This window comes from Arabidopsis lyrata (genome assembly GCF_000004255.2).
Source record: "Arabidopsis lyrata subsp. lyrata unplaced genomic scaffold ARALYscaffold_8, whole genome shotgun sequence".
Taxonomy (NCBI): Eukaryota; Viridiplantae; Streptophyta; class Magnoliopsida; order Brassicales; family Brassicaceae; genus Arabidopsis; species Arabidopsis lyrata.
This window is the reverse complement of record NW_003302548.1, coordinates 19,109,076-19,133,233: the sequence shown is the minus strand read 5'-3', so window position 1 is coordinate 19,133,233 and position 24,158 is coordinate 19,109,076. Positions and strand designations below refer to the sequence as shown.

At 36.3% G+C, this 24,158-nt stretch overlaps 7 protein-coding genes and 2 non-coding genes across 16 annotated transcripts; 1 reads left to right on the top strand and 8 right to left on the bottom strand.

Annotated features, from left to right (window-relative positions):
• Window positions 1–2,335: 2,335 nt before the first annotated feature.
• On the bottom strand, window positions 2,336–4,028 carry LOC9300711 (thymidylate kinase). 3 transcript variants are annotated; one of them, XM_021011892.1, is made up of 5 exons: window positions 3,833–4,028; window positions 3,615–3,675; window positions 3,037–3,397; window positions 2,673–2,949; window positions 2,336–2,571 (listed from the first exon to the last, which is right to left on the bottom strand). In XM_021011892.1, exons 2-5 carry the CDS (start codon window positions 3,649–3,651, stop codon window positions 2,455–2,457), a joined length of 792 nt encoding a protein of 263 aa, XP_020867551.1. In that variant the 5' UTR covers window positions 3,652–3,675; window positions 3,833–4,028; the 3' UTR covers window positions 2,336–2,454. The 3 variants fall into 3 exon arrangements, with proteins under 3 accessions (XP_020867551.1, XP_020867567.1, XP_002864635.1); XM_021011908.1 differs by having other exon boundaries at window positions 3,037–3,390; XM_002864589.2 differs by having other exon boundaries at window positions 3,615–3,669.
• A 133-nt stretch (window positions 4,029–4,161) lies between these two features.
• On the bottom strand, window positions 4,162–7,816 carry LOC9300710 (telomere repeat-binding protein 1). 2 transcript variants are annotated; one of them, XM_021011868.1, is made up of 10 exons: window positions 7,548–7,816; window positions 6,752–6,944; window positions 6,022–6,649; window positions 5,803–5,931; window positions 5,666–5,713; window positions 5,501–5,580; window positions 5,238–5,428; window positions 4,836–5,150; window positions 4,686–4,749; window positions 4,162–4,593 (listed from the first exon to the last, which is right to left on the bottom strand). In XM_021011868.1, exons 2-10 carry the CDS (start codon window positions 6,833–6,835, stop codon window positions 4,411–4,413), a joined length of 1,722 nt encoding a protein of 573 aa, XP_020867527.1. In that variant the 5' UTR covers window positions 6,836–6,944; window positions 7,548–7,816; the 3' UTR covers window positions 4,162–4,410. The 2 variants fall into 2 exon arrangements, with proteins under 2 accessions (XP_020867527.1, XP_002864634.1); XM_002864588.2 differs by having other exon boundaries at window positions 6,022–6,652; window positions 7,548–7,815.
• Window positions 7,817–10,254: 2,438 nt separating this feature from the next.
• Window positions 10,255–13,503, bottom strand: LOC9302404 (oxysterol-binding protein-related protein 3C). The gene is made up of 10 exons (XM_002864587.2): window positions 13,250–13,503; window positions 12,765–12,858; window positions 12,550–12,666; window positions 12,389–12,461; window positions 12,188–12,306; window positions 11,964–12,085; window positions 11,528–11,704; window positions 11,272–11,416; window positions 10,950–11,128; window positions 10,255–10,719 (listed from the first exon to the last, which is right to left on the bottom strand). Exons 1-10 carry the CDS (start codon window positions 13,345–13,347, stop codon window positions 10,470–10,472), a joined length of 1,374 nt encoding a protein of 457 aa, XP_002864633.1. The 5' UTR covers window positions 13,348–13,503; the 3' UTR covers window positions 10,255–10,469.
• Window positions 13,504–13,971: 468 nt separating this feature from the next.
• On the top strand, window positions 13,972–15,391 carry LOC9300709 (uncharacterized protein C20orf24 homolog). Its single transcript, XM_002866283.2, has 4 exons — window positions 13,972–14,325; window positions 14,539–14,642; window positions 14,943–15,072; window positions 15,152–15,391. Exons 1-4 carry the CDS (start codon window positions 14,209–14,211, stop codon window positions 15,188–15,190), a joined length of 390 nt encoding a protein of 129 aa, XP_002866329.1. The 5' UTR covers window positions 13,972–14,208; the 3' UTR covers window positions 15,191–15,391.
• Window positions 15,268–17,290, bottom strand: LOC9300708 (PGR5-like protein 1B, chloroplastic). Its single transcript, XM_002864586.2, has 7 exons — window positions 16,946–17,290; window positions 16,762–16,824; window positions 16,578–16,664; window positions 16,031–16,274; window positions 15,871–15,944; window positions 15,680–15,778; window positions 15,268–15,534 (listed from the first exon to the last, which is right to left on the bottom strand). Exons 1-7 carry the CDS (start codon window positions 17,183–17,185, stop codon window positions 15,442–15,444), a joined length of 900 nt encoding a protein of 299 aa, XP_002864632.1. The 5' UTR covers window positions 17,186–17,290; the 3' UTR covers window positions 15,268–15,441.
• A 149-nt stretch (window positions 17,291–17,439) lies between these two features.
• Window positions 17,440–17,511, bottom strand: TRNAG-UCC. Its single transcript has one exon. It is a non-coding gene; the product is annotated as a tRNA-Gly (tRNA).
• Window positions 17,512–18,117: 606 nt separating this feature from the next.
• On the bottom strand, window positions 18,118–20,601 carry LOC9300707 (protein INVOLVED IN DE NOVO 2). Of its 5 annotated transcripts, none has more exons than XM_021011841.1 (7): window positions 20,479–20,601; window positions 19,646–20,016; window positions 19,277–19,567; window positions 18,989–19,170; window positions 18,843–18,911; window positions 18,463–18,744; window positions 18,118–18,384 (listed from the first exon to the last, which is right to left on the bottom strand). In XM_021011841.1, exons 2-7 carry the CDS (start codon window positions 20,007–20,009, stop codon window positions 18,133–18,135), a joined length of 1,440 nt encoding a protein of 479 aa, XP_020867500.1. In that variant the 5' UTR covers window positions 20,010–20,016; window positions 20,479–20,601; the 3' UTR covers window positions 18,118–18,132. The 5 variants fall into 5 exon arrangements, with proteins under 5 accessions (XP_020867500.1, XP_020867505.1, XP_020867509.1 ...); XM_021011846.1 differs by lacking the exon at window positions 20,479–20,601 and adding an exon at window positions 20,354–20,455; XM_021011850.1 differs by lacking the exon at window positions 20,479–20,601 and adding an exon at window positions 20,387–20,455.
• A 414-nt stretch (window positions 20,602–21,015) lies between these two features.
• On the bottom strand, window positions 21,016–21,087 carry TRNAG-UCC. The gene has a single exon. It is a non-coding gene; the product is annotated as a tRNA-Gly (tRNA).
• A 555-nt stretch (window positions 21,088–21,642) lies between these two features.
• LOC9300706 (methyl-CpG-binding domain-containing protein 6) lies at window positions 21,643–23,324 on the bottom strand. Its single transcript, XM_002864584.2, has 3 exons — window positions 22,794–23,324; window positions 22,156–22,281; window positions 21,643–22,077 (listed from the first exon to the last, which is right to left on the bottom strand). Exons 1-3 carry the CDS (start codon window positions 23,121–23,123, stop codon window positions 21,832–21,834), a joined length of 702 nt encoding a protein of 233 aa, XP_002864630.1. The 5' UTR covers window positions 23,124–23,324; the 3' UTR covers window positions 21,643–21,831.
• Between the last annotated feature and the right edge of the window lie 834 nt (window positions 23,325–24,158).

Below are 24,158 nucleotides of genomic sequence, written 5' to 3'. Positions count from 1 at the left end.
AAAAAATTCATACACTATGAACTATTGTGTTAGTGTTAAAATTCCGTTGTTTAGATGTCCCATACTTTTGTTAAAAAAAAAAAATGTCCCATACAAAATATATCAAATGCAAGATGCATCTAGTTCCAAATGTGGTTTTGGTGGGAACAAATAGGTTCTTACATATCGGTTTAAAAACCATTAGTATTGCCTCTTCATGCGGAATTTGGTTATTTAGACTATGAAATGTATGATTTTGATTGGTATTATTAGTGTCGGATTTGCTTTAGATTATACCGATCTCATTTCAATGATTGTTAATTTTTTTAAGTGGTCTAGCTTTGCAGAGAAACTCGCCATTTTCAGAGCACTTATATTTTTTTTTTCGCTTTTGGTATTAGATTTATCCATAGTTGTAATAATTTTCGGATAGATTATTCGGTAAAAAAGTAAGATCTCATAGATTTCTATTTTTCTATGAAAACTTGTCGGTTTTTGATGTCAAAAAAAAATATATATATATATATATATATATATCATATACGAATCTACGATTATATAAGCAGCAAATACTACAAATTTAATTAAATTGACAAAAAAAATTCTTTTATTCTTTTTTTTTTCCTAGCGAAACTATGCTTAAAAGCTTTCTTACATTTTTTTTCTTTTTCTAACTTAAATATCGGTCACATCTTTAGAATTCTAAACAACCATCTAAGATGATTTCTAATATATTTCTCTATTTTTGCCTCTAAAATAGAGGAACTCTATAATAGAGGTGAGGTTTACTCCAATGTATTCCCCTATTTTTTCCTCTAAAACTTTTAACTCTGTTAGACGAAAAAATAGAGATACTCTATATATATAGCAAAAAAATAGAAATCTCTATTTTACAGGCGAAAATAGAGGTGAGTTGGAATGAAATTTACTCTATAATAGAGTATAGAGGAAAAAATAGAAGTTGGTTGGAGATGCTCTAAACGGCTTAAACTTTAGATGGTATTGGAACAGTGCTCCATTTTCATAAAGTTATTTTCAATCACTATTCTTTTTATATTTGTCTTTTTATAATGATACTATACTATATTATACAAACTATAAAGATAAATCTTGAATTCTTGATGGCCAAGGAATTGGACAAATATTTTGGGTGAAGGGAACGTGGATACCAAAACCTAATCGTTTCTTATTATTAATTTATCATATTACTCTTTGTCGGCATTAACAAAATCATTTCATATCTTTGACTCAGTCTATGTTTTCTTGAATAGTCAAAGTTCAAAAGACGACGGGATTGGATTCCTTAATACGGTTATGACATATAAATGATATAAATAATTAGACATTAGTACTCTTATTTCTTATAATATGATTAACAATCAATCAATTGGTATAGAGTTTCGAGTATACAATAAGTCAATGCATCAATGTAAAGGTGAAAGAGAAAGAAAGAGGAATATTCACGACGAATGCGACCTGTTAGGTCTAAATTCATCTTATCTCCCATATATTTTTGATTTTAACATCAAGTGCTCAGGTTTTAATTAAAGTGTATGTATTTTATAATTTTCGTTGTCCTACAAAAACTTTGAATATCTCTCTCCATCTAAGAAAGAATCCTAGAATATTTTTTCCTCACATATCCAATGAGTATTAAAAAACCATTTTCAATTGGTAATTTTTTATATACTATATAAATGATTCGTTGACGAAAACAAGTTTAAGTTAACATTAAAACTTAAGGTTTGGAGAAGAGCTCGTAAACGTCGAGAAAAAGTGTTATTAAATTGTTTGGGACCATTTCCTAATCTCTCAAATGTCTTATATGTCTAATTAACAATTTGGATAATGTCTTAATTACGTATATCAATTTCTTTTTTCTTAATATGCCACGGAGTGTGAACACATATTTGTTAATGTGATGTTTATCATTCGATTTGGTTTTTCTGTACTTCTGTTTTTATAAGGATTTGATGTTGTGTTTGATTCTGAAGAACATAATCTTCTACTAATCAGAAGTTGATTCTCGTAAGCATTTCTCTCATGCGCGTGATATACACCGACCAAACATAACTTCACTGTAAGGCCTGTTGGGAAATGTCAGGGCCGAGAGCGCGTGGCTAAGTTTTTATTACACGCTCTCACATTGTCTGTCACTCTGTTGCTTTTTATTCGTAATGATATCAATAATGATTTCATCTAGTGATACTATTGTTAATTACACTCTGATTATTCTTCAACTTTAGTTTAATTAGTTAATCTTAAGCACTATCGTTTAATGATTTGTCCTTTACTTAATGACGCTAAATTAGAATACACTAATATACTGGATTAAGACGTCATGAGTGACGACATAAACTAAAGATTTGGGCTTGTAAATGGGCTTATACGGCCCAAAATAGTATAATCGTCAACAATAGTTCCTTCAAAATCACTGAACTTGCAAGTGGCCAAGTGCTATGACTCGAAAACGTTTTATGACGACCATAGGAGTGACAGAGGCTTTCCTTTAGTACACTCTTTGACTTTATCTAATGCCACTTCTTGAATCTTCTTCTCTACTTCCTCCATGGCTTCACCTGCATTGATTATCTGTATTACCACAAACATTTCAAGGTTTACTTTTATCTTATTCTGTGTTAGATCTAATTTAACTCTACAGAGGAACAAATAAAGAGTCTTAATCCATTTACCTTCCATGAAGAATCGCGTAGGGTTTGATAAAAGTCTGCGACTTTTTTCTGAAACTCCACTCGCTCGTACCTTTCATCTCCATATCCACCTCTCTCAGCAGCTCTTTCAGGTGAAATGTCAAGGTACAGTACGGAATCTGGAGCCAGTAACCCGATTTCCGGGGCCTTGCACCAATCGATATTGAGACCTTTAGCTGATGAGAATGCAACACCAGAATATGAATAACGATCAACGATCAGCGTAGTTCCTGTTTTAAGCTTTTCCTCCATCAATGACCTGCAAATGTCAAGAATTTCTTAGTCTTCTTACTGAGAAGCAGAACATTAAGAAAGGAACCAATTAGATAGCTCGAAAGATAACAACCTTTTCTCCCAACGATTGGCGCTGAAAAGGAGATGAATTGTGTGATCATCTAACTGCGACTTATTAGAGAGATACGCGGATATCATCTGACCGACACTCGTCTCTCTATCGGGAAATCTCCAGAGCTCGGTCGGATGTCCTAAACCCTCCAAGAAAGAGAGTAACTTAGCACACTGCGTTGATTTCCCACTGCGATCAAGACCTTCTAGAACTATCAATGCTCCTCTTGGCTTCACACTAGTATCGGTTCTGACACCAGAAGAAAAGTTGCTACTCTCCATCCGAACTGATGAACGCTTGAGAGACTGCAGGGGATAGTTCAAAGATCGTGGCGATGCTAAAGCTCTGAAACTTCTAGAAACTAAAACAACACAGTTATAAGATAAAGGATCCCAAACTTTAATCAATTTATATACAAATGGGGGAACAAAATCTGTTTCAATTCACAAAATCAATAAGGTTCATAACCCTTTTTCGCATTCAGTGAGCTAATAGAAATCAAAACAAGTCACTCGAAGAAGCAAAAACATTGCAAGAGCCAAGAGAATAAAGAGTTATGTAATTTTTAGTTTACTTACAAAGTTGAACACTTGAAAACGAGCAGATCCGTTTCATGCCCTGATTAGCTAAAACCTGCGACTGAGGTCAAAGAGCATGTACTCAAAACCATCTTTGTTAAACCCTAAATTCAATCAGAAATCGTTGGAGATCTAGCTAGAAAACATCGGACTATGTAGGAAATGTATCAAAGCACATATTCATGAGAGGAAAGGCGGCGCGTGGAATTGAGACTCACCTCGAATCAACATCAACAAGAGGCTCGCCGGATTCGCTGGTGGGGAAGAAGAAATTCGACAAAAAGAGGGTTCAGAGAGAGAAACTATTTTCAACATGATACAGTTCAAATCACTCGGAGGGCTGACCGACCGGTTTGCTATTTTCCGGTTCAGAGAAGAGATTGGTTTTTGCTAAAACCTCAACTGGATTTTCAAATTGGTTCACCGATCAAGCGATCAGACCAGTTTGTGATAGCGTCGTTGGTAAGTGACAATTCGAATTCAATCACACGATAAAACTCGTGGAATCAGACAAGTAGCACATTAAATAAATAATACGAGCGAGAAATTTTACAAAGTCTAGATAAGAAATATGTGAAGAGAATGTCACAAAAAATGTACAAGAGATCCTCTAAAGCCCTAAACTGGTCAGAAAAACCTTATTCCAGTTAAAAACTTTACATTGAGAAAAGTTAAAACAAAGAAACCAAGAAACAAGTAAAATACCAAATCTTTGCATCTATGTCAGAATCTTACATTATCATCAATAGTAGTAATACACATAGGAGAGACGACCTCCAGCCTGCAGCAAATTCAACTAGAGAAGCAGCAGAGCCTCTGTCGTTTGAGCCTGTGTCTCTGGTTGCTGCAGCTGCATCTGTTGCTGTGTCCAGTAGCCATGAGCGTTCAAGACTCGGTTTAAAAGTTCCTGTGGCACTGGCTCTCCTCTCCTCTGTTGTGGAGATATCTTAGCCGTGTGGACCAGCGTTTTCCATTTATCCTGCATATAAATCAAACAGTGATTTCTCAGACCTAATCATGCGATTTGGGTTCCATCGATTTTAAATTATAAGTACAGATTAAAATGCAAACCTTGAGATCGACATAAGTGCGGTGGTCTGCATCCTCGAAAGCGCAAAGCTTAACATCTCGCCACCTGCAGATTTCACCAAAATTCAATCATCATCTTCTTCTACTCACAATCACAAAAAAGCAAACACTAAATGATTTGTGTTTTTTTACCTTCCAGTACCGAGTTTCTCAACTGCTTGAACAAGTGCTTCTACTTCAGCAACTGAGAAAGGTCGACGAATTCTGCGTTGTGCAGCCTGCTGCTGCTGCTGTTCGCTTCTCTTAAGTTTACGACAAGGTGGTCGAGAAGCCAATTCAGTGAGCGCCACAGGAATCATAGCTTTAGAATCTCCTGTTACGTTATTCTTGCCTAATGAGTCAGATGGGAATAGTGCTGAGTCATGATGGACAGATTCCAACACATTGTCCATGTTAGCAGCTTGGCACACAGGTAGCAGCTCCCCAGAAGCATGTCCCGACGGGTGACTGGAAAACAAAATAAGAACTTAAGCCACAAAAGATTTGAGTTACTAAACGCAGTGGCAGATTTGAGTAATGGATAGAAGTCTGAACCTAGTTAACAGTTGAGGCATATCTGAGCTGGGTTCAAGGCTAAAATCAAGAGAGTCCAAGTGGGTGTTATCCTGAGAGATCCCAGTCTGATGAAGGGTTTTGTTATCGTCACGGACTTTCTTCCCATGAACCATCAGACCAACTCGGTGTCCATCACTCAATAAAGTGCTCACTGCTTCCATCACCATTCTCTGCAGAAGCCAAAGGACCATAAGAACTTAGTTTCTTAATAGGAAGCGAGAGGAAGAGCTGTGTAATGTTACCTTCAATGAGCCAACAGTAGCAGTTTCTGGAATCTCTATGAAAAGCTCAGGCACCCTGAACGACTTGATCCGTAGTTTCACTGAAATATACATTCTCATGTTAGCTTCTTCTCTTTTGTAAATAAATAAAACCGACAAAGAATTCAAATGAGATTCCATTGTTACCATGGGAGTTGCTTGCCACAAAGGATGCACCTTGACCTTTTCTGCTGCCTACAAATTAAATTAACAAGATCTAATTAAAACAACAACAAAAAGCTACAAGATCTAGACAGAAGTTTAGAAGAAAAAAGTCTCTTTACCTCTATGCATCTTAGTGCGCAAACGGTAGTCATCAGTAATTGAATCAGATATGTGGTCAAAGTTTTTCCTTTTCTTGATAGGATAGCTCCTCTGATGGTGCAAGTAATAATTTCTCCATGGTTTCGTATCTGCAATACCAAACGCATGTCATCAAAACAAAACCCATCAAATGTATTTAAGACAAGAGACAGACAAGAACCCCTTAGGCAGGCTACTACCTGCATGTCTTGAACCTCCTTTCCAATGTCTAGAAGCCAATATCTTCCTGATTCTTCTGTCCCCAATACGCGGCACAGTCCTAGGTGAATTTTTTCTAACACGCGGGTGAATGTACCCAGAAAAGTTTTCATCATCATCTCTACTAAACAAATTTACATCATCCCGAACGCCATGGGAATCACAATTCCCAATTGATGGCACTTCGGTTCTACTACTACTACCTAAACTAACTACAACATTAGCTCTCGCATCAAGAACTAATGCATCGCCATCGATATCCGGTTTTATATCTTCACTGAAGCTCCCAACTTGACAAGCATCACTACCACCAGAGTAACTAAAACCATCTGCCTCGTTCTCTACTTTACCATTTATCACAGAACTAAAACCGCTGGTGCTCAAAGATCCCTGATAAGGATTTTCACCGGATAAAGCTTCTGGCATTAGAGGTTTTTCTTCCTCCAGGAATTCCTCCTTTACACTCTTTTGTGTAACTACACGATGATCTTCAATCAGTTTGTCGATAGAACTCCCGCTCTCAAATGACAAGTGTCCAGCTACGGTGGCCAATAAATCAATTGCACACATATTATCATCTTCACTTATCGTCTTCTCGATACTACGCCTCTTCTGGCCAAAAAGATGAAACCAAAGGTAAGTATAATCATATAAACTGATAAATGAACTCCTTAAAACTAAAACAAACGCAGGAGTGGTAAAGTCCATTACCCGGGCGGATCTGGGTGCTCTTGCATTGGCAGGTAACAAGTAGCTTTTGTATCCAACTTCTTCTACACACTTATGCGACACCATTTCTCAGAATGCATAACACGATTATGTGATTGCCACACGAAAAAAAACTTGTTGACCAATGGCTTAGAATCACACCAATCAACAAAATCCTGTGAAGGTAATTCGCAACCTGCACATAAATTGGGAAATCATATTAGAAAGAGCCATTGAAATCAAAACAAAAATAAAATAAATAAAAAAAGAACAAAAGGGTTTTGTCTCTGGGAATCACTGCATGAAGCAAAAAAGGAAGGGTTTTGAAGGTTTTGGGTCAAAGCCCATTGAAAAAGCTTAAACCACACTAAAACCCTAATCGATTTTAGATCTGAAATCGAGAGTCAAACCGTCGTCTCCTTATATTTCTGCACAGGAAAACCCTAAACCCTAAAAAAAGTTAATAAGAAAATTAAACTGATGGACCAAAAAATTCGATCTCAAGATCAAAGGACCACCAGATCACGGGTGTGCCAAAGGGTTTTAAATCTCAGATCGGATTTTCGAATCGATCCAATCAAAGTAATAAAACTAAAAATCGACGGATTTTTTACAAATTACATAAGAGGAAGAAATCAATATTTAGGTCCACGTACCAACAAAAAAAACGTAAAATTGAGATTTACCCAGAAATTTTCAGACCAAAATTCCCTTGAAAAACCAAAATCTCCTTCGTTTTATAAAGTTTTACGACAGAACCAAGAAGACAAAAAAACGAAAGACTCTATAATTTTCTTACCTTTTAAATCTCAATCTTCACTTTTCCGGCGAATAACATGACAATTACGAGATCGGAAAATGAAAAGACAAACGCAAACGAAGGACTCACACCAAAACCCCGTCTTCCTCGAGAAAGTGACGGAAACTTTTTTTTATCTTTTTTTTTTTTACTTGTTTGAAACGCTACCCACACGATGCGATCTTCTCTCACCACAAGCAAAAACAATCTCTATTTCTCTCTCTCTGTGAAACGCCACAAAAACAAAAACCCTTAAGAAAGACGACCACGTTTTTGCTTAAACCCTTTTTAGCCTATATTGACCTTTTCTCACCGGTCCTACCGGTTACACTCTTTCTTTTCACCGGCTATTATCGGTCGACACACCTCCACCTTTAGACCAGGTTCTTCGCCACGCTTTTACATTGCTTGTAATCCCTCAGATCTTACCACGTGGCGAAGATGTATCATCACATGACTCCTGAATCTAGCCAATCAGAATATTCCATGTCAAAACATAAACTAGTATATCTCATTAACATTATTGTATTTACTTGCACATTCATGAAAAAAAATATGCAACTTCTTCTTCTAAGATTTCAACAATATAATGATACAGTTTTAGTAAACAATTTTAAAAAAAATTAATTACTTTCCTAGTTTTTATCTTTGAAGAAATCTAAAGCTTTTTACATGGAATGTTGTAATTACACATTGAATTTTATACCAAGAATATATCTTTACTCATTAAATTTAAAATAATAAGTATATTTTTAATATTTAAAAGATTAATTGTTGAGCTTGGTTTCATAGTTGTATTAATCTAAAAGCTCAACTATTATAATTAATATATATATATAGGTTAGTGGAGACTGGAGATAACCTGTAAGCTAAAATATACGACATTCTGTCACGTGGCAGGTGGATCTAACTTAGACTATAGCTTATATTCATATTTATATCATTCTTAGCTTAATATTTTTTTGCAAGTTTAGCTTAATTTGTTTGTTTGCATCATTATTGCCTCTAATTTTCTATTCATCATATGATATAGAAATATACGTTTCTGATCACTTGCTCCAATCGGACGGCAGGGATTTTTCCAGAATAAAACGTCAAATGAGTCTCTGTTTTGCACTTTTTCAGTTGTGTTTTTAGGATAAGAAAATAAATAAAACCGTCAAAATTTTAACGTCGCGGGGAGGATAAACGGAGACGGATTAACGGCATCGAGTTCGGTGTGTGTTGTATATTGGAAGGGTGTAAACGGCGTTAAGTTCGGAGATAAGAAAGCCTGGTTCGCTAGTGGGCCCCCGGACCTAACAGGTGGGCCTCATCCTATGACAGTGATGATTATCGAGAGTGGCAAACGTATATTTTAATGTTAAAGATAGATAGCAATAGCATCAACCAGTTTTTGAATGTTAATTGGTCCATTTTCACTTTGAAAACAAAAAAAAAAAAACCCAAACAAATGTTTAAATTTGATTACATGTTAAATTATATTACGAACAATAGGATTTGTTTATTTTTAAAAGAATTCATACCGAAATATATATAGCACGAATGTTGTTGTCTAGCTACTGATACTATAAAATTATAATTTCATGAATTATATATATAATCAGGGTTTACTTAAGATATTTTTGGTTTTTGTTACAATTGTAAATAAACAAATTATATTATTATTATTTTCGTCGAATAGTGATGTTTGTTTGATAAAATTTCGAAACCACCCAGACTTTGAAATAATAAAAAATTATTGTTTTGTATTTCGGAAATAAAAGTTGAAATAAGTAGACGCTTTATCATGAATTCATGATCAATGGAAATCTATTGGCCCGTCTATTTTCAAATAATGATTTCACGATTTTAAAGATAAATACAATAGTTTGAATTTCTTCTTCTTATTGGTTCTCATCTAAACGGGCATGATCGGAAATCCAATACTAGGATTATAATTGGATTTTTGTAGTTATCCAAAATTTCCTGATATTTTTAATATTGAAATGGATTTAACATTTTGGCCAAATAGATTCTGAAATAAATATAAAAAAAAAGATTATATTAAATTGTCTATATACCAAACTCGTGTAGGTCACGAAAACGTATCGTAAAGGTTCCATGACGTCTTGGAACTTAAGACTTATTGAAAATGCATGAGGCTATCAATGAACCTAACAAGAATCTTGTCATTGCTCCTACTCTCACATAGTATTATCTTCTTTTCTTACGTTTATTAAATTTGTTCTGGTTTTATTAGTATATTCTAAGCCTAAGCTTTTATAGATGGACGATGGTGATTACTCGTTAAAATAAAGTCATGTAAATATTTTACAGCGTGGCAGTTGAATTGAAAAAATGGTAAATGTTAGTGTAACGAATCTGTAGAAAGAACAATGAAACGTCTAAAGAAAAAGGTTAGAGGAAACTTGAGGAGACATGGTTGACGTAGAAGATATGATTCACAACACTTCAAAGTTGGTATGCTTCATAAGGCGGCTCACAATAATACACTTTTTTTTTTTTTCCAATTAAATAGATATATGACCAGTGAAATAAATGAAGAGACAAGAAATTATTTCCCCAATTAATGTTGTAAATTGTAATCAATTCTCTTATGACCAGTGAAATATATTCTTGTACTAGTATTTATGTATATTGAGAAAAGAAATTGAATCACATTTATGTTGTAGGACGAATACTTAGTGAATAATAATTATATAAAGATCATAACATAACAAATATAACTACTTTTGATCGAAATGGAACAAAGATACAACGAGACAGAAACACAATCTTATGTTTTTATCACTCAAACTACATAATCAGATTTTTCACCCTGGAATAAAGTTAAAAACAACATGGAACTCACTTTCAAGAGTCCATGAATCACAGCAGCATTCGTATACAGAGATAACATATTAAACTATAAGAGTTACCTCATTCGGTTGATATATTACCATATTGCCAAGGATTAAACTCTATGGATTTTAGGTCCGTTTCATTGGAGGAACTGCTTGAGCTCTCTGCTGTGTCTCGGTGTTCTGTGTACTTCCCATTGTATTGGTATACTTCAATATCTCCCCATGGAGTAGGTGTGATCTCATCCGTTAGATCGAACCATCTTGGAGTGAACTTTTGTCCCTTTGTCTCTCGGGTCCTCTTTTCGGCCCTTTGTCTCTCCTCAAGGCTGAGATTAAAAGACAGTACGAAGAACCTCATGAGCATAACATGTAATCATTCTCAAAGTAAATTTCTTAGTTGGAAGAATATGATCAGTCTTAGCCACTGCAAGTGAGTAGCATTATGGATCAGGTACCTGTTGCACGCTGGAGAGAATTGCTATGGGAATAACAGGAAGTAAAAGACTTAAAACTTTGCGACAAACAAGTGACTAAGAAGGAAGAAAAGATGAAGAACCTGTGCTTCTCGGTACCAGCTTTAGAAAGGTCACCCTGCTCAAGGGCATATCTATCAGGACGGATACGTGAGTCTGAAGCCAAGAGCTTAGCAGGCGCTGTGTCGAAGCTGTTTATCTTGTGAGCAAAGTGAGTGTACTGAAATTTGTCGTTTTTGGGGACATCAGCCAAATGCCACACCTGAAGAAGAAAAAACAAAGAAAAGCATAAGCAAACGCTAAAGAGCCAAACAATGTTGGTCAATATCCCAATGTTGCAAGTATTACGGAAAAGAAATGAGAAAAGTTCAGTAAAAAATGTAAAACGGAAAAGAAACTACATACCTCTTTCAGCTCTGTGCCTGGTAGGGGTTCCCCTTCGGCATCACAAGGTTGGTAGCTCATTTTCTCATTCCATTTTCCTGTCATCATGATTTTCGGTTCTTCAGCTGCGCTGTAAACGTAGCCATCAACTTCATAGCGGCCAGAACTGAGATCAAGGTAGGAAATTTCAATCAATAAGCATGTCGGGCTTACAGGACAAGACAAAATGAACAGAGTATCACGACACAATAAGATTAAGCTATGTCTTGTCAATTACCCGAACCAGCCACATGGCTGGAAATAAAGTACAACTTTGTCTCCAGTGGTTAAATTTGTCATGACCATTTCCCCGGGTGAATCAACCCAGGTTCGTCCAAATATTAAATTGTGAATCTTAGTGAGAGGCGGCACCAAATCCAGAACCACACCATCTTTTTTGAGGGTTACACGCGTTCTGCAAGCCAATAGACCGGCTTCATGAGCTTAGATGAAAATATAAGAGAGAATAGCTACTAGGACAGTGTTACACCACAATCTTTTGTATCTCTTTCGTTAAAAAACATAAGACAGAAGAATGGTTGGATTCCTTCATTTCATCGCAGACAGAAGTTAGAGAACTATAGAAAGGAAAGAGTACATGCAGCAAACAATTTCTTCCTAAAGCCTGTACCAAAGTGAGAGAGAGGCCGTATCATAAATAAGAAAAAAATTACCTTCCAACAGGGTAAACATCAACAGAGTTACCCAACAGTTTAGTTTTCAACTTTGATGTGATGTCGTAAATGAAGTGCTCGTTCTCGGCATGAGCAGCACTCATTGGGGGATGATGGCTAACCTGAAATATCACAGTAACTTATTATAAATGAAACAAATATATGACTTATTGCGAATTAGTCATTATCCACTATGCGAATAACAATGAAACGTATAACTGCACCTGCTCAGAAATAAATGAAATCCCACCGTGGTTGACCATCTCATATGTCTCACCAAGAATAGGATTGAAAGGCTTCCAAGTTCGTTGGAAAGCAAAGTAAACAGATACAGCCCATGATGCTGAATAAAAATTAACATACATCTTAACTTACATCCTACAAAGTTGGAAGTCAATAACAAGTTTTTTAATGTAAATACTTACAAGCATATACTAAACGCATGTATGGATCCTCGCATTCATCTGCTTGATCCAACAAGTGAGAATACTCCATTATCTGTGAGAAATTTGCAAATGTTATATAGTATGCCAAAAAACACAACAACAAAACTTACAAACACACGAGATGTAGATATAACACTAACCTCAGCCATCTTCTGGAGCATAGTCATAGGCTCAAATATAACAACAGGAAGCGTCACCATTGACGTAATATCCGAACCTATATATTTCTGCATCATCTTCCAGTAACTATCTCGTTCCTATAAAGCACAAAACATAACTTTTTCCGGGTTAGAAAAGAAACATAGAGGAATTTAAGAAGAAGTATCAAAGACACCATCGGCGATTGATTAGTTACCTCGTCCTTCCACCTTCCTTTCTGAGCTTCCTCTTCTGCATCTTCTTTGCCACCTTCTGGATTTATAACCTCAACTCCTTCATTTCCTTGCAACCTGAAGCGAAAATGCATCGAACACTCAATCAATAGGATCTTCAGTACCACAACACACAATTTTCACTTAGAAGATTCAAACTAGAAAAAAAATGACAAACTTTGATCTGTTTATTGACTTGTGAAGAAATAATAATAGAATTATCCATGTTTCTAATATAAAATTCAACAAAATGAAACACCTGAAGAATCAAAACAGAGAAATAAGTTTAGCCATCACACATAGACTCGATAACACAACATATCATGAAATATTTTTGGATTAAGAATACAGAGTGTCACACAATCACAGCGATTCACGACGCAAAGTTTTCATCTTTAGTGTTAAATACACACAAAAACAAGAACTTTCATGTTAAATTCTGATAGGTAAGAAACGAGAAGAAACTGACCCGTTGACAGATCTCGACATGGCACTACCGAACATGGAGAAGCCAGAAGTCATGGCGGCGAAGAAGCCTTTGTTCTCGTTTTTCTTTGGACTCCCCATTTTTTTTTTGAACACGATCTCTATGTAATCTCACCTTCTTTAAAGCCCTGATAGAAATCTAAGAGAATTTTCGATCAAGCGTCTTCTTCAATCAAATCAGAGACAAGTCTCGGAGAAGCTTCTTCTACGCGGAGGGAGACTAAAACAAAAGAAGGAGAAATGGGTTCGATCTGTAGTTTATCTAAGTATGGAGGACTATAGATGCAAATTGCAAAGGATAATTACTTTATTTCTCTATTTAAAAGCTTACCAATAGATCATAACTATATGGGAAGTATGTACACTAGTGTACTAATCTATTACTAATATTGTTTTTTATAATAATATAAAATAGTAATAATATTGTAAACACTATTAATGATATGAATATTAACATTAAACTCTTCACCAAAAAAACAATAACATTAAACTGAACGAATTCGTGGACCAGAGTATTTTTCTAATCAAACTTTGATTCCATAATCAGAAATTGTAAACGTAGTTTTTAGTTAGAGAATTTTGTACTTTAATTCAACACCGTACAGATAATAAATTGCAATATTTTGAGGCATCAGATCCAAAATATCCTAAAGCTAATCCCAATATTATTATCCAGGAGAATTAATAATAATAGATCAAATGGTTTCAATTTTCCTTCTTAAAAAAAAAAAAGAGAACAAAAATATTTCGATCAGAGTCCGAATCTCTTCGATCGAGAACATGAACGAGACACACAGTTTAATAATAATCTCACGAGGCAGCCACTATTTCTGCACTTACTAGTTCCAAATTCAATAGTCGAGAGAGGGGTTTTCTTCTTCCAAGGTTTCAGATTCTCTCGCTATCCCAAAGTTTTGTTTTTTTTTTTGTTTGAAATCGAGGATGAGAGAATCGAAATCAGCCAAGCTGAATCAGCTACAAGAAGATAATCACCAGAATGTTCACTTGTCTCCATCGAAATTAGCGAAATTGTTCGATCCCGATGCTTCTTGGGACAAGGTACCAAACACTCGTCTTCGGCAATAATCTCGAAGCTCCTTTGAGTCTTTGACTTTTTTTTTTTTTTTTACTTCCATGGAGATTTGATTTTTTGATGTAAGTAATGAATCGTCGTAGTCGATCTTACTGAATCAGTAAGGCAATTAAGCACATGCAAATTTGAGTTGTTGGGTATATATTGGATTTTGTTGGTGATGAACTGATGATGTCCAGGATCAATTGGGAGATGTGTTGCATTGGATTCGACAAGTCGTGGGATTGATCTGTGGATTGCTATGGGGCTCTATTCCACTTGTTGGAGGCATTTGGATCATTCTGTAAGTTTTCATAACTTTAAGGCCACAATTGTTTCTTTGCACATTTGTGTTTTCACGTTATAATGGACCATCTTTTAGTTTAGAACATGTTTCAGCTTTGTTTCTTTGTGTTTTTTTAGTTTCGTCTTCTTTATAAGCATCGAGCGGACGCAAACTACATTACAGTGTTTTCTTTGATTCATCTTCATGATCCATAGGGGAAGGAGATTTTTTGGGATGTGCATTTTGATCACATTGCTATAAAACCTCGACCATTGGCAAAATCCGGTTAAGTAATGAATTAATGATGGGATGTTGCAGGTTTTTGGCGATATCCTCAGGGATCGTTTACGGTTACTACGCAATGATTCTCAAGGTTGATGAAGAAGATTTCGGAGGCCACGCAGCTTTACTCCAAGAAGGTCTCTTTGCGTCACTTACTCTCTTTTTGGTAAGTTTGTTTTCATCTCAACAGTATTTTACAGTGTATCTTTAAGGTTTAACAGAATCTGTTCATGTTCTGTCTTCAGCTCGCATGGATTCTTGTCTATAGCTTGGCACACTTCTGAAAAACGCTGAGCAACATTCTTTTTACTCAGCAGCAAATGCTACTTCTCCATTACCTCGGAACTTTGGAACGAATCTCTGTTTTTTTGTTTTTGTTTTGTAAACTGTCTGAAGATAAGGCTACAAGAGACAAAAACGTTATAGTAACAATTTTACGAATCTTCTGCATGCTACAAAAGCTTTCTAGTATCCTTTTTACAATACACAATTGAGTAGAAACCATCCCCAAAAAATCTTTCTTCTTTTGTCAGAATTATGTAAACTTGGAACGCCGATCTCTCCTTGGCCGTGAAACAAGGTATATCCTGCCGTAAACCCATTTTCTACCCAATCGTGATGTAGATTTCTGAAGCAGAAAGGCAATCAATCAATCATTGTTGTTAGAAAGCTACAGACGATTATCTAAGGCAGTGACCGGTTCACATTTAAACTACAGATCGGTAAAAGTGGTCAGGATGAAGCAACACATGGGAAAAAACAGTAATATTTACCTCTACTTTGGTACGGAACTCCAGTGTGCACTCACAAACGTGACAGTCGGCTTTGTGAGCTGATCGGTTTGATTGATCGGATCTCACAAATGCGAAAACCTACACAAGTTCAACAAACTCAAATGTGACGAGAACTGAAAAAACAACCATTTTGTTTGTTGCTGCAAAAGAAGTACAAGTAAAGATTTCACCTCTTCCCCGCAATTCGGGCAGTCTCCTTTTAGAGCCGTTAAGTCATTTCTCCATAACCCTTTAAGTACTCTTACTGCAAACAGCATTATTTATCTCAGTAGAAGTAAATGCTATAGCTATTACCAGATTGTAGGTAAAATCATGTTTGCATTCTGGTACCTGCAGAAGATGCAATTGGATATCCAAAAGCAGGTCCTAGCACGGCGAGGAGGATGCCGTTAAACTTTGACAAAAGAGGCACAGAAGATGACAATTGACCGCTATAGACAAGCCCTGAGTCGACCGGATCTCCTCCATAGACTAGGCCAAGGCCATACATCGTGGGCAAAACACATGCCGAGCTACCAAATAAGAAAATCAAGATCCATATGGTAGCTAACAGGAGAACTTGTGATGCATCATCCTGTCCTACAAGGATTTATCTCAACATCAACCCTTGACAAAACATTTTTTCAATATCAAAACAATGATCACATACTAATTTACAAAACAGATGTGCAGTGATGCATTTCCTACTATGACAATCAACACTCAGAAAACTATATCTTATATCCCTATAGCCGCCTCCTATACCTTGAGCTATCACTAAACAAATCCAAACCTCAAGGATGAACAAAAGTACAAATCCTCTAGTATGGTCAATGAAAAATTTAGGTCCATCTGTTTTATATGAGATAAAATGGAAACATGAACACCCACATTGTACCTCTGCATCAGCATAAGTTGACTGTCTCAGTAGACTACAACGAGGGTACTTGACAACAGATTTTGAACCATACCACCGAAGCTTTAGCTACAACAGAAATGAAAACAATTGCATAAAGCAGAATCCAACATTAAAAATCATATCTTGCTACATACACAAGAACATATACTAACAGTTCTCTTACCTCAACTCTGTCAAACATGTCATCAACTATCAAAGGCTTGCCATTGTAATACGCATCCTTCGCCTATAACATAAAGTTCCACAAATCAGAATTCAATATCCACCGAGACCAATCCAGTAAGACTATACTCAATCGTCAAAAGAAGCAAACTTTAGAATAAAAAACAGATTTTTATTAGGCGTACTTGGCGATAAAGAGCTTCTAGAGTTTCTTTGCGAGCAGAATCAATCGGTCCAACGAAGATACAAGAAGGACCTTCCTCACGAGAGGTAGGTGCGGTTAAACCACCACCGTGGAGAGCTCTGGTTCTGGTAGAGATTCGTACAGAGAAAGGAACTCCAGCTCGATTAATTAACCTGGAAAGCTCAACAATTGAAGAAGAGCCAATGAGACGTGGCCTAATTGAAGTGCAAGTACCCGCCATGGACAACAAATATCTTCTTCTTCAGTCGCCGGAAACAAATTGAAAGAGGAGAGAGACAAAGATTGTGGTTTGGGCCGAGAAATTGTGGCCACACGATTTGGTTCGGCGCGTGCACGCAACATACTACGTTTAATGATTAGACGAGAATACCCTTCCAATCGGTGATTCGATTTTGGCGGGTTACAATGAAACGATGTCGTTTCTTTTGATGTAGATAACTAAAATTTATGAAGGATGTTAATAAAAAGACAAATTGCGTCTGCCGGGAGTCGAACCCGGGTCTATTGCTTGGAAGGCAATTATCCTAACCGTTGGACTACAGACGCTTTTGGTTTGGTTACGACTGTTTAATAATATACTTATAAGAAAAACATACTTAGCTTAGCTGGAAAAAGATTGTCAGCTCCATTTCTTGTGATCTAAGACTCCACCAAGTTAAATCAAGCAACACAAGATACGATTTCTGGAGGAAAACTATGGAAGAAACAAAATCCAATTCGGTTCAATAGTTATAGTAGCAAAACTAATTTAAACAGGTAAATTAACAAAAAGAGAGAGCATTCTCCTAAGGTTCTTCAGAGTTGTCTCGCCGTTGTTACTTGAGTTTGTAGAGGAGAGAGACAAAGATTGTGGTTTGGGCCGAGAAATTGTGGCCACACGATTTGGTTCGGCGCGTGCACGCAACATACTACGTTTAATGATTAGACGAGAATACCCTTCCAATCGGTGATTCGATTTTGGCGGGTTACAATGAAACGATGTCGTTTCTTTTGATGTAGATAACTAAAATTTATGAAGGATGTTAATAAAAAGACAAATTGCGTCTGCCGGGAGTCGAACCCGGGTCTATTGCTTGGAAGGCAATTATCCTAACCGTTGGAATCTTGAGATAATATGTAAAAGGAAAGATCTTTTTTTGTTAAAAACCCATCTTTTGAGATTTGAAATTAGACTCCTAAGTTAAGAGTCCAGACCTTTGCTGTTCCATCAGACTCATCGACTCTAAATGGGGTCCATTGCACATCTCCTATGTTTGCTTCCCACACTGAACACAGCTGCATAGCCTTAATCTCTGCTCTTGATTGTGTAACTTTATGTTTCTTCATCACTGCAGGCAAGAAGGGTTCAGGGTTTAATTGCCCCATTCTCTTCACTCTAATCTTCTCTTGCTTCATCAATTCTTCATTTGCATTCCATACCTGCTCATCAAAGTAATACCACAAGTTAAAAGGACAAGCCAAAGAGTTTGGAACAGATAGGTTTAGAAGGTTTTGAACCTGAATCATCTCTTTACGAGCGTCTTGATACTCATCGTTGGTCATACGTTCTTTTTCTGTCAGAGTCATCATTTTGTCATGGAGAGCTGTTTCTCGAGCATCAAGCTCTATCTGAGTTTTGGCCATCTTCTTCACAATATCTTCATCTCCATCACTCCCCACCATATGCTTCATTACATTGGTAGTACCTTTCAGCTTCTCTATCTCCAACTCCAGCTCTTGCGTTTCATTTAGCTTCGCTTCCATTTCCATTATTCTTTTATGAAGCTTCTCCTTCTCTTTCTGCAAAAGTTGTCATGTTTCAGAAACTCAACAGTTGAAAATGGAAGCTTAGTTGTTACTTGCTCATTAATATACAGACAACCTAAAGAACTACTTGCCTGGTGCTTTTCTGCAAGTTTCATAGCTTCCTCATTCGCTTCATTCTGCTCCCACATAGCCTTTTGATTCTACAACAACAACAAAGACACCACATTTTATTGCCTTGTGATCCTTTACTCCTAATTTAGAAGGAAAGCATAATCACCATTTCTCTTTCAAGTCTGGATTTTTCCATCTCTTCTTCGTTTATGGTTGCCCGTTGCTCGATCAGTCTTGCACGCTCGTCCAGCTTCTCCCTCTTTGCCTCCAGTTCTGCCAAAGACTTTTCATGTCCACCCAGAACCTGTTGATACAACTCTTCCATATTCATCTGCATCTTCTCAATCCCTTCTCATCAAAAAAAAACACACAAACAAACCAAAAGGACTATTACATGTCAGCATGAATCACAAACAGATTATGTTTAAAAGCTTATCTACGTGTTTCTTTTTACCTTCTTGGTAGGTTTTGTTTAACAGAACGTTATGCAATTCCAAACTCTCTAGGAAACGAGAAGTCTCATCAACTTTCTGTTCAAGCTCTTGTTTACATTGCTTATTCATCTCAATCGACTGAGACATATTCTCAACTAGATGAACCATTTTCCTCTCGTCTTCTTCCATAATCTGCACAATACTTTTCAAATCTCTCTTCTTCTTGACATTCTTCCCAACAATATCACTTCGATTATAATCATCCTCTCTCGCAACCCATCCATAGAGCTTATTATCTCTCAAGCGAATACCTTTTTCAAAGAAAGTGAACTCAAAATGTCAAGAAATCAAATGACTTTAAATCAAAACACTAAAAAACAGTCTTTTACCATTTTCCCAATCTCTCTTCCCATGACGGTCTGTTTCAAAACTCCTTTCAAATTTCATGGCGCATTCAAATCCTTCGAAATCTTTAGTGAATTCAACCAAAGCAAAACCAGAATGTCCCTTGAAATTCCAAATGGGTTGGACTCTTGTAGGATTAAACCCTTTCAGAGTGAACTCATCACGTAACGTAGAACCGCTTTTGCCTACTCTCCGACCAGATTGTTCAACCTCCGTTGGTATGTTGGCTACAAGACCAACCCATGGCCACACAAATCGTTGTTGTGGTTGTTCTTGTTCAGAACAGTCGTTGTTGTTCATCGCTGAGGTCTCAGCTAGAAATTCCTGCTTTTGTTGATTCTTCTCCATCTTAAAGCTGCCATAATCAAACGCAGGAAACATGAGTATAGAGGATCCATCGATTTAGCTACTTAAAACTCACGTTTTGAACAACCCAGACAAAAAAAAAATCATCTTTTTAGGTTTTGAGTAATGTATATGATTCACAGTCTTCTCAAGTAAAAAAAATCAAGTATTTATAACAGGAAATCGAAGCAGAAAACAAAAGGAAATCACTTGTTGTGAAGAACACTCTTAAGAGCTTATCTTCTCTCTGCTTCTTCAAAGAACCCAGAAAAAAAAAACCCTCTTTTTTGTGGGTTTTATCAGATTCTAGAAATCGAAGAAACACACAAGAAAAAGGGATTTGTTACGTGTACGGCTGAAGAACCGAGAAAAAGTAAAACCTTGCAAGCAAAATAAATCAAACTCAGACTTTAGACCATCCAAATTCCCAAATAAATGCGAGTCGAAGCCATTGAAAATGAAAAGCAGAGACCTTTTTTATTTTTCTCAATGTTCCTCTGCTTGGTGAGTCACGAAAATAGTGTGTTTCTCTTTTCTGTTTTACTCTCAGAGGTTTTTTCTTCCTCCCCAAAATTGCTTTTTGAAGACAGAGCGTCGCAGATAGAGTAGACTCAGTGGCAATAATGTAAATTTTAACAAAGAGAGAGGGCAAACGATAGTCAAAAGCCAACAAAACGTAAAAACCCTTGCTTTTCACTTTTTCAAAACCTTGGGACACAAGACTAAAACGGAAGCCTCTGGTATACAGAGAAGGTTAGAAATTCAAGAATTACTAAATTAGTGATATTAGAGTTCCAATAGCCTTTTTGATAATTTATTGCAGATAATAAATGGGCTAAAAATAGGAGTATTATTAAATAATTCAAATTTAAAACGCAACGTTGCAATTCCAGTTTTGCTTTAGAATTAGAACCTCACCAAACCAAGTTACTGGAAAATTAGTTAGCTTTGAAATACACACAGATTGTTTGGTTCAAAAATCTAGTATTAGGTTTGGCAAAAAGATATTTGCGTCTGCCGGGAGTCGAACCCGGGTCTATTGCTTGGAAGGCAATTATCCTAACCGTTGGACTACAGACGCTTGTTGACATTGAATCATGTTATGTTATATACATAACAATACTATATTATTCTTCTCCATGAGATTTTAAAAACCTGAGCCTTGTCAAGCATTAGTTCTTGAATTACGACAGTCTTCACATAGTGAAAAAGATCTTTTCCTAAACACAAATGGCCTGTTCTTTTCTCAATCGCTGCAACAGCTACCGTACCGGAGTGAAACGACAATGGTTGTAATAGCCAATAAAGTAAAACGACAGACAAAGACTGAAACGGAGATGCCGCAAGAATAAATGGAGGTGTCGCTGCAATGATGGAGGAGTCGCCAAAAAACTCAGCGACTAGAAAATCAAAACACGTCGTCTCCTCCGTACAATCAGCGACTGAACTTTTGTAAAAAAACTGCTGTCCGTTCCTCATTCCCTTCTTTAATTTCCTGTCGCTTGATTCAATTCCAGCGATCAACAAAAGAACAGGCCCAAAGTAAATGACTTTGGAACAGAAAATAGTTCCATATCAAAGTGTCTACGAAGAATAGCTTTGTTACTACGACAGTGTCTTCAATTTCATCAATCAAAAGGCGAATGGAGACCACGTTCTGCATCACATTATCATATTCTTCCCAAAAACGATTAAAAATTTATAGTACACATAATTTGATGAATGAAGACTAAACAAGAATCACCCAATTAAGTAACCCTAACATCTCTGATTATCTTACAACAGATGCAACAACCCAAAAATCACCACCATGTCATCTTTGTCTTCAAGACGACAGTTTACTTGGGTTTCGGTTTGTGATAAAAGTAAACGCAGTGCTCCAATCTCGTCTCACTGAGTCTTGAACCTTGACGTCCCCAATAATAGGTATCCAAGCTTCTTCTCCAGCTTTTGCCATAGACCAGCTTACCTTCTCTGGTGGATTCTTAAAATCAAAGTCCAATGGTGGTGGCGGCGGTGGAGGCTCTTTAGCTTTTCTCCTTGCTCTATTGCTTCCCTGGCCTTCAAAATGCTGCAAATACAAGATTCTATGTGTATCACAGGTTTGAAACCAGGGTGAAAGGTTTAATCTTTAAGAATGTAAACTCACATCTGACAGGAAATCAGTATTCTCAACTTTCTTGGTGCCTCCTCTTTTAGAGGTTCCATGTTCCAAGTAGTACAGTACCTCGGTCCTGGACCGAAACTTTCTCCCTGTATTTGGTTCGTAATAGTACTGCAAAACCAGATAAGACAATGTCACAACTCTACATATCAATATCTATCTACACATGACATATTTGCATCTGAGTATAAGAAATCACCAAAACTTCATCTCTTCAATCACAATATATACCAAACCAAACCATTTAAAATCCACCAGAAAAATCAAACTAACACTAATCACACTGATAAAGTGTATGATTAGGTGTATCTATTTCCCTAACATTATCTCAAACAAAGCCATTAATGCTTTAAGCATAACTAAGCAGAACCAACCACATCATTTTACTACAACATTACACTTGTCACTAGTTTAAAGGCACGATTTTTTCTTCACTGACTAAATCCATACGCTCAAAAGCCCCATGAATTAATCTAAAGAACATTGTAGCAGCGATGAACCCAAATTCTAAAACCAAAGAGAACAAACAACAGCAATCAAAGAATCCCCAATTTGTAGTCTTCAAGCAACAACGCAGCTCAAACATCATAGAGAAAGAAGTGTATAGAGCTGAGATTCTTTACCTTATCCACCGAACCAGCTGTGGCACCGGAGGTTCGAATCTTATCTTCAACTCTCCAACCAGGAGGCAACCAATTATCTCCAGGCGCCGCACGCTTCCGCGACTTCGATTCCGCCTGATGACTCGAACTATCCGGCGATGGATTCACCTGATCGGTACCGTTAGCCATCCCGATGCGTACGCTCTCTCCCGAACCAGAAACTCCGATTCCTCCCTGAATCGGTCGCCGTTTCGAACTACTGTCTAGGGTTCCGTCACCGGCGGAGGAGATGAAGGCTCCGGAGGCGAGAAGTGGATCGGGAGGAAAATCGCCGGACACAGAATCTGACATACGAATTAGGGATTGGATTCACCAATGAGCAATGAGATTGCAGACTTTAACGGCGACGATCGAGAAAAAAAATATCTTTGAAAATGGATTCTTCGTCCGCTGCTTCTGTTTCTGGGTTTTGCAATTCGGTTCGGTTAAACCGAAATCGAATCAGAAATTAAAATTTTAGTTAACCATCAACAATTCGTTTCTTGTTTTCTTTACCAACAACATAAACACTTTTTATTCCTAAAACCAACATTTAATCTTATCTAACCGTCAAATCTTCACGTTTTGTTTTGTGTTTCTTGACACTTATTAGACCACATCCATTAAACCGAGTAATCTAAAATTGAATGAGTTTAGACCATTTATATATATATATATATATGTCACAATTGTTTGTACCAGTGGCGGATCCAGAAAAAAATTTTATAGGGGACGAACGATATTTATATAATAGATTATATTTTATGTAAAAATAAATATATATAATAAATAAAAATATTTAATATACTTTTTTCATGTTGTTTTTGATATATTTATTCCATTATACTATATAATAAAATTTTAAGTTAATTCTATTTTTTATTAAAAATCATTTAAGTTTAAACGAATCAAAGAGCAATACATTATGAAAAAGTAAGAGATTTTGAATTGTCATATTTAGTTTGATTTAAAGTTTAAATTTACTAGATTTTGTATTAATATTTTAGTTTATTGTTTTATAGAAAACTCAAAAATTTGGAATACAATACATAGAAATATTATAGAGAAACCAATTACCATAACTATAAATCACTAAGGGGGGTGTATTCGATTAAAGATTTAGGAGAATTTGGTGGAATTTAGGAAATTTTGGATTTGCAGAGATTTAAGTGAGTTTATAGGATACTTTTGGTGGAATTGTTATTTTTCATTTAAAAAAAGGAAAGATAATTTGTGATTTGATGAACTTTTAAAGAGATAATATATACGTGATTTGGTGAGATTTTTAGCACAAAAAATAGAAAAATTGAGATTTCCTAAAAAATTGCAGACGGTATAATCAATATC